The sequence below is a fragment of the Onychomys torridus genome, chromosome 4 (genome assembly GCF_903995425.1).
Source record: "Onychomys torridus chromosome 4, mOncTor1.1, whole genome shotgun sequence".
Classification (NCBI taxonomy): Eukaryota; Metazoa; Chordata; class Mammalia; order Rodentia; family Cricetidae; genus Onychomys; species Onychomys torridus.
The window spans coordinates 86029887-86038856 of record NC_050446.1 but is presented as its reverse complement, the minus strand read 5'-3'; the positions used below and the strand labels follow the sequence as shown (position 1 = coordinate 86038856).

Genomic DNA, 8970 nt, shown 5'->3' with positions numbered 1-8970 from the left:
TTGACAAATACATCTAGGTTGTTCATATTACTGAAGATATCTAAGAGCCAATTCACTAATTTTCTCAGGATGAAGGATCAGTTTTTAAAAATTTTCAGAAATAATTTAGTGTTCTATATAATTAAAATGTTCAGTCTCTAGAATTATATTAAGCCTATTACATATCAAAATACTGAACTTAATTGTACATATAAATTAAATACCAAAATTTGTAACCTCTCCTAATTTTATTGAAATGTCAATTAAAAGTATTTATAGTGAACTTTCTGGGTTTTAAGTATTTACCTTGTGATTCTTGAAATAGTTTTTTAATCTCTTCAGAGCATTTTTTATTTCTCTGTTTCTCAGTGTATAAATGGCTGGATTTAGGAGAGGTGTGACAACAGAGTAAAACACAGCAAGAAATTTGTCCAACCAGGTGATACTGAGGGGCCACACATAGATAAAGATGCAGGGCAAAAAAAGGAGCATCACCACTGTGATGTGGGCAGTGCATGTAGACAGGGCCTTAGATGCACCAGCTTTAGAGTTCTGGCGAACAGTGATAAGGATATATGTGTAGGAAATGAGCAAGAGAATGAAGCAGGTTACAACCACAACCCCACAGTCAGCATTCATTAAAATATCCAAATCATGGGAATCTGTGCAGGCTAGCTTGATTACAAGTGGCATGTCACAGAAGAAGCTGTCAATTTCCAATGGGCCACAGAGAGGCACCTGTAACACTGCCACAAGCTGACTCATGGCATGCATAAAGCCAATGGTCCAGGAAGTCAACACCAACCCAGTGCATCTTTTCAGGTTCATAATGGTGAAGTAGTGGAGTGGTTTGCAGATGGCCACATAACGGTCATAAGCCATTACCAGCAACAACACCATCTCTCCTGCAGCAATGCAATGGGCAAAGAAGACCTGGGACATGCAGCCTGCAAAGGAAATGGTCTTGCTTTCCCTGAGAAAGTCTGTGATCATCTTAGGAGTGGTGACTGAGGAAAGCCATATATCAACAAAGGACAGGTTGGCCAACAAGAAGTACATGGGAGAGTGGAGATGGCGGTCAGTGGTGATTAAGAGCATGATGACAATATTTCCCAGTACAATGAGCAGATAAAGTATCAAAAATATCACAAAGAGTAAAACCTGAAGATTCTGTGATTGGATAAGTCCCCAAAGCACAAATTCTGATACAAAGGACTGATTACCTCCATCCATTTTATTCTCAGAAACAACCTGCAAAAAAGGAAAGATTATCAGAGAGATGTGGAAGAAGGACTAGATTGTTGAATTTGACCATTACACTGGGACTTAACATCTATACATTAACATCAAATAAATGTAAAGAAAAATCAAATAAGTGTAAAAAGAAGTATTTGAATGGCATTGCTATCCAAAGTAAAAGCTCGGGAGCCTTGATTAACTTTAGCAGAAGCAGAGCATGAGAGTAAATTTAAATGAGCAATGTTTCAGAAATTTTCTCTGTATGCTGGGAGTGAGGAGCACAGGTCAGCAAGCTGAGAGGCTACACATAATTGTATTTTCCCTTTGAGGGAGATTTTACCCACTATCTCAGTTTAAACAAAATCTGAATGTGGAGTCAACAGTCACCCCACTACTCTATAAAAATTAACTCATAGCCTCAGGGAAATGGTGATGAATTACATTGAATTTCAATGTGCAGGAAATTCTACAGTCTTACTGTTTTCATCACTACAGATAGTGATTCTTTTAAGACATAATGAAGTTTCTCCTATAATACTTCATAATATTAAATTTTTATCTTACTCCTCTGAAGGAAATGTTATGATAATCATTATGTGAGAACCTATAGAACACTCAATGCTCGAGTACATGATGATTGGGATGTGGACCTCATGTTCATACTTAACATAAATTAAAATGTATCAGGGAATTTATTTTGTAAACTATACTTACTGGTAAAAATGTCATTGCAGGTGAATGCAGAAATGGATTAGCCAAACTGGAGGACAATTAAGATTCTAACTTGAACTTTACATATGGTTTAAGCCTATAATTAGAAAGTATTTATTTAAAATCATATCAATAAATAGTAATGAATCACTAAATTGTGCAGTATCAGTGCTCTTTCTTTCTTTCTTTCTTTCTTTCTTTCTTTCTTTCTTTCTTTCTTTCTTTCTTTCTTTCTTTCTTTTAATATCCCCCAAGGGGGTGCACCGTTCCTGGAGGTACTGCAATACCAGGTCGATGGGTGGAGTGGACGGAGCAAGCTCCTATTCCAACTCAGATCAGTGCCTTTTATTATAAACTATGTATTCATCTACTATCTAGGTATCTATTTGTCTGTCTGTCTGTCTTCATCATTATCATCTATCTATCTTCAGTTTGTATCATTTATCTGATCACTTGTGTTACTTGAAAGATGAGAATATATTACATATACATGTAAATAAAGTGGGTCTTTGATTGTTAGTCTTTTATTAATGTGAAGTTAAACATCCAGTGAGAACTATGTACATCCAAAGATAACAGTGTCCATATTGACAGGTAATATTAATAATAATATTAATCAAACTGCATGGGAGAGAAAATTTGTAATGTTCTCTCTTCCTTCATAAGTTTGAATCTGAATTGTTCTCCTGTTTGGCTAATACATTTCTGCATTTACCAGCATTGACGTTTTTCTAGTGAGTCTATTTGACCAAATAAATTCCCTAACATTTTAATTTATATTAAGTATGAACATAAGTTCACATTCCAATCATCATGTACTCAATTCTTACATATTTATCCTTTGAAATCCCTAGGGTGGAAGTGGAGAAGTTGACCACAGAGATGCCTCCCACCATTATGTGTTATTTTGCCTTCTCCTTTACTGAGGAACAAAGGAAGGAAACCAGGTGAAACACTTGTTATGAAAAAGATGCATATTAGATAATTTGAAAAGAAATCTATTTTCTATTAAAAAAGGCTCACCAGTTTTCTGAGGAAAATACTGCAATATTGAACCAAACATGTTTGTGGTCCTTGTAAAGGTGAATAATCTGAGTCTCCCTTTAACTTATTTTCTCATCTGTAGCCGGAATCTTAACAGGTGTTATCAGTAAAATCAAACCCTGAGGCCAGTTATTGGGGTGAATGCTGGAAGATCAGAGAGGCAGAACAAGCTATCTTACCTTGCCAATTCCTCAGCTGATCCTGTTTCCTCAGACTGCAAGCTTTTGTGTCCTCATCCAGAATGAATCTCAGCTGAACGGTACTGCTCAAAGCCTGAAAGCTTAACCAGCCAAATGCTTCCAGTTTCTGTTCTTCACTCCTTATATATCTTTCTGCTTTCTGCCATCATTCCCTGGGATTAAAGACAATTGTTACCATGCTTGGCTGTTTCTAATGTGGCCTTGAACTCAGAGATCCAGAGGTATTTCTGTCTCTGGAATGCTAGGATTAAAGGCTTGTGTTACCCCTGCCTATCCTCGTGTTTAATATTGTGGCCCTCCTGTTCTCTGACCCCAGATAAGTTTATTAGCTGCACAATATTTCAGGGAACACAATACCACCACACTCATCTGTGTGAAATTTACAACGTTTTTAAAATACAATTTTGTACTTTGTAGAATAATTTATGACAACAATAGTCAAGGTAGGAATGTAGAGTTCTTGAGAAACGAATTTCAGATTGGATGGACTGGGCACCGGAATTGGGTTGGGGGTGGAACAGAGTAATGAAAGAGATGTCTTGATGAAGGGGGCACTTTGGGATTAGGGAGAAACCCGTTTGGTGCCAGGGAAACTCCCAGAAATCCACAAGGATGATCCCAGCTAAGAGTCCTAGCAACAGTAGAGAGAGTGTCTGAACTGGCCATCTCCTGTAATCAGATTGGTGAATACCCTAATTGTCATCACACAGCCTTTATCCAGTAACTGATGGAAGCAGATTCAAAGATCCACAGCCAAGCACTGGGCCAAGCTCAGGGAGTCCTCTTGAAGAAAGGGAGGAGGGAGTGTATGAGCCAGGGGGATCAAGGTCATGACTGGGGAACCCACAGAGACAGCTGACCTTAGCTCCTGGGAGCTCATGGACTCTGGGCCAACAGTTAGGGAGACTGCGTGGACTGACCTAGACCCTGTGCATGTGTGTGGCTGTTGTATAGCTTGGTCTGTCTGTGAGGCTCCTAGCAGTGAAATCAGAACCTATTTTTGGTGCTTAGCTGGCTTTTGGAACCTATTCCCCATGCTCATTGCCTAGCAGAGCCTTGATGCAGGGGGAGGAGCTTGGTTTTGCGTCTACTTGAGTGCTATGCTCCATTCATGCCCATGGGAGGCTTTGCCCCTTTCTGAATGGAGACAAAGGAGGAGTGGATGGGAGGCTGGAGGGGGGAGAACAAGAGGAGAGGAGGAAGGGGAAACTGTGGTTGTCATATAAAATAAACAGAAACAAATTAAAAAGATGAGTATGAATTTTCATGAAATGTTTGAGCAATAAAATTTTAACATTTTAAAAAAAGGCTCATTCAAATTATTGTGAAATTATTGCATCACTTTAATTAATACTAATCTATATTTAAGAGATTTAATAGCACAGTTTTGGTTGTTTTTTGTTTTTGTTTTTTAAATTAGCCAGACCTAGTCAAATAACCCTGTCCCAAACATTTTTCTGTTTCATTTCTTGTTTTTTTTTTTTTTTTTAGTTTTTTGAGACAGGGTTTCTCTGTGTAGCTTTGCATCTTTCCTGGAACACACTTGGTAGCCCAGGCTGGCCTTGAACTCACAGAAATATGCCTGGCTCTGCCTCCCGAGTGCTGGAATTAAAGGCATGTGCCACCACTGCCTGGCTCTGTTTCATTTCTTTACCTATAAAAGTAGTATAATAATTCAATAGTGTATTTTGAAGATTTTAAGAAAATTATGCACAAAACCCTTAAGCATTTTAACATTTTAGTATTTTGATAATTTTTTAAATTTCTTTTCTTTATTCTTTATAGTATATATTTAAGTAATATTGTGTTCAAAGTTATGGGTTTTTACTCTTCAGCTAAACTCTATGTAAGTAATAGATATTTATTCTCTCCCCCTGTATGTGTGTTTTAAACACTTTTCTTTAAAATTCCTTGTCTATGTTGATATTCACTTACCGAGTAACCACATATATATATAGATACAAATGACCTATTAAAGAACTGGCTCTTATCCAGAGGGCCTGATCCAGTTGGGGGCTCCACAGCTTTTGGTTCATAATTCATGTGTTTCCATTAGTTTGGCTATTTGTCCCTGTGCTTTTCCAATCTTGGTCTCAACAACTCACACTCTTACAGTCCCTCCTCTTTCTCAACAACTGGACTCCTGGAGCTCCACCTGGGGCCTAGCCGAGGATCTCTGCGTCCACTTCCATCAGTTATTGGATGAGAGTTCCAGCATGACTGTTAGGGTGTTTGGCCATCTGATCACCAGACTAGGTTAGATCAGACTTTCTCTTGACCATTGCCAGTAATCTACAGTGGATGCATCATTGTGGATTTCTGGGGACCTCTCTAGCACTTTGCTTCTTCCTGTTTTCACTTATCATGGTCTGTAAATCCTTGTTCTCCCTTTCTGTTCTTGATCCAGCTGGGATCTCCTGCTCCCCTAAGCTTTCTTTCCCTCAATCCTTGTCCTTCATTACTCCCACTGTCGTCCAGGTTGTTCATGTGATCTCATCCATTTCTCTGTCATTGGGCGATCCCTGTGTCTTTCCTAGGGTCCCGTTTTCTAGGTAGCCTCCCTGGAGTTGTGTAGTAATCTAGCTGTGGAGCCCCCAACTGGATCAGGACCTCTGGATAAGTGAGACAATTGAATAGCTTTAACTGTTTGGGAGGCACCCAAGCAGTGGTACCCGGACCTGTCCTTAGTGCATCAGCTGGCTGTTTGGATCCTTGGGCTTCCACAGGGACACTTTGCTCAGCCTGGAAGGAGGGGACTGGACCTGCCTGTACTGAATCTACCAGGTTGAATTGAATCCCCAGGGGAGTCTTGGCCCTGGAGGAGATGGGAACGGAAGGGAGGGGCTGGGGGGAAGGTGGGGGCCGAGGGGTGGGAGGGGGAGGACAGGGGAACCCATGGCTGATATGTAAAATTAAAACACAAATATAATAAATAAAAAAAGGAGAAAAAAAAAAGAACCGGCTCTTTTTCAGGAATGTAACAGCTATCTCACTCTTCATGTCTTCCTCCTAGGAGAACTACATAGAAATTTCCATGAAAACATCTTTATAATTCTTACTTTTGATATGGTTGGAATTCTTCTAGAAAATGCTAATATTGGTTTTAGATTTAATAATATTAAAAATTGTCAAAGGGAGACTCAGTGTTATTCTTTTAGGAGTATTGAAATGTTTTCATGATGGGGCTGGAGAGATGGTTCAGTGGTCAAGAGCACTGACTTCTTTTGCAGAGGACCTGGGTTCAGTCTCCAACACCCACATGATGGCTCACAATTGTCTGTAATTGTAACTGTCTGTAACTATAACTATATGTAACTTTCAGGAGGATCTGATGTATTCTTCTTCCATACATACAATCCACAGACATTATGTAAGCAAAACACCCATATATATAAATAAAAAGATAAAAACAAATACATTCATTCTTTTGTGGGGTTAGTGTTCTTCCAGAAAAGTTTATATTCTATAAACTCTACAATATTCTCAACATTTGTACTTTTGAAGCAACATGCATATATTAGTGCTTAGATAAGGCAGCAGAATCTGTGTGGTGTACTCTGATATGGCACCAAGGACATTCTAGGATCTCATTAATGTCTTTACATTTCTTATGTTCCTTTTCATTTTATTTCTGCCATACCCAAGTGTAATGTTATTTCTCACTAGATTGGTATCTCTTTTTACATTTCCCTCTATTCTGAAAGTTATCCTACATGCTAAACATATCTGATGTAAGATGACACTATCCTGTTAGGTGGTCGAGGACTATGATCTAATGCAGACTTAAGCACATTTCTGAGGCCATGCTTCTTTGTTGTGTGTAAATTGATTATAATCCACAGAATCTAGATGGAATAGGAGATTTTGGGAAACCCATGTATTATTTTCTAAAATGTAACAAAGCAAAGAAATAATTCTCATTCCCAATCCTAGTGGATGTTGGTAAAACAGACGCACAGATGTATTTTCAGAATTGTCTTAGAGAAGAGAATCAGGGAGATGAGATAGCTTACCAGACTCAATATTTCCTTGTTGATTAGATTTTCTTCCTTTCTGATAGGCACCTGGGAAGACATCCATGTTGTTTAATGATACTATCTTGAAATCATTGTCCTTCAACCTGGCTTTTATTCACTACCTGAATTTGTCCCAAGGCTAAACTCATCTAACCTACATTCTGAGAAAAAGAGAACCCTACAAGTAATTATGTCTGTGTTCTCTTGGGGATTTATATGTGTGAGTGATACTAAGTGCTGCATATTTATTAAATATAACAGAGGTACAAGCAAAAAGTATAAATAGGTCCAGAATTTAAAATTAGTGAAGTAGTATGAATTCCTCCCTTGGCCAATAAATGCCACATTTATATTTGATCTGTTATTCTATGTAGCCAAATTTCATAACAATTTTGTTCCCATGTCTAAGGGAAACCATGTGTTGTGTAGTCTACATGATCATAACAAAGTGGTCCTTTAATACATGATGACGTTATCTCAATGAGACAGGAAATGCTAATCATATAGAAATTGTATTTCAGTATGTTCTATGATCATTTATTATGTTGGAGGGTATGAACTTGATTTTTCAAATTATTAAAATCATAGGAGGTTTTAAAAAGAAGACATTGATGTGAGTTTTAAACACATTTATTTTGAGTAAGATTGAGTGGGAGAAGACCCATATGCTCCCTCAGGGCTTTCTGCCTTAGGCAGGGAAGGGAAAACATGGGCCTGCCCAGTGCCTTGCAGAGTCTAGCAGTTGGGCACTATTATGGTGAGCAAGTATGTGGTGGGGTATGGAAGAGAGAGAGAGAGAGAGACAACATGGTTCATGTTCTGTGGAGACAGGCAGCTATGAAGAGGTAAAAGTGATGAGGAGCAGGCTGAGGTTGGTGGCCTGGTTGCCATCTGGGGCCATGGTGATGTCAAGGCCTGAACTGCTGCCAAGGTCCATGTCTTGACCCATGGTACTGCCACAGCCACAGCCTGTGTTGTTGTCTGTGGCTCCTGTTTTCACCAAAGGCTGAGATGATAGGGCTACACAGAGTTGTACTTGACCCTCACTGGCTGCAACACTGGGCAGAACTGGCCCAGCCCCTCAACTGGGCGGCAGGACAGAGATCAAGCTGTTGGCAGGGGGGGATGGGTGATCTGGCCTTGGGGGCATGAGAGTGGGAGAACTGGTCGTTTTTCCCTCCTTTGCCATGTGGTGGTGTGGTTGAGGGAATGATGCTCTCTATCTTCTGCCCCCTACCAGAGGCAGCATTCAGGAGTGTGGCCCTGTACATTGCCTAGGCAGTACAGTGGAGTTGACCCTGTTGACACAGGACACAGATGTGGGTGAGCAGACTCAGAGAACACATGTAAGATCTGGTTCTCATCTGCCACATGGTGGCATGAGTGAGGGAGAGATCTCTCCCGCTCCCTTAACATGTGAACAAGTTCTGGTCCTGCCTCTCACCAGAAGCAAGACTCTGGAGAGTGAACCCTGCACTTCACCTGGGCAACAGAGTAGAGCTGGCCTGGTGGTGTAGGTGTGAATGAGTTGGCCCAGAGGATATGAGAGTATGAGAACTGGCCCTGCCCCTTGCTGCTTACTGGATAGGGTGAGCTAGCTGGGGTAGTGCTGCAGAGCTCACCTGGATGGTGAGGATGAGGGAGAGCTGGTGTGCTAATCAATCCAGTAACCGGCCAGGCCTATAAGTTGGCCCATCTCAACATCCATCTCATCTATGACCTACTGTAGTATATGAAGGGGCCAGTTCTCCAGACCCAAAGTAGCAGGATCTCTATTACAC

At 40.1% G+C, this 8970-nt stretch overlaps 1 protein-coding gene across 1 annotated transcript; it reads right to left on the bottom strand.

Moving 5' to 3' along the window:
- Positions 1–273: 273 nt before the first annotated feature.
- On the bottom strand, positions 274–1212 carry LOC118582879 (olfactory receptor 4K3-like). The gene has a single exon (XM_036186017.1). It carries the CDS (start codon positions 1210–1212, stop codon positions 274–276), a length of 939 nt encoding a protein of 312 aa, XP_036041910.1.
- Positions 1213–8970: the final 7758 nt, after the last annotated feature.

Excerpts from the sequence above, each read along its gene's own strand:
- LOC118582879 (XM_036186017.1), bottom strand. The coding sequence starts at position 1,212 with ATGGATGGAGGTAATCAGTCCTTTGTATCAGAATTTGTGCTTTGGGGA.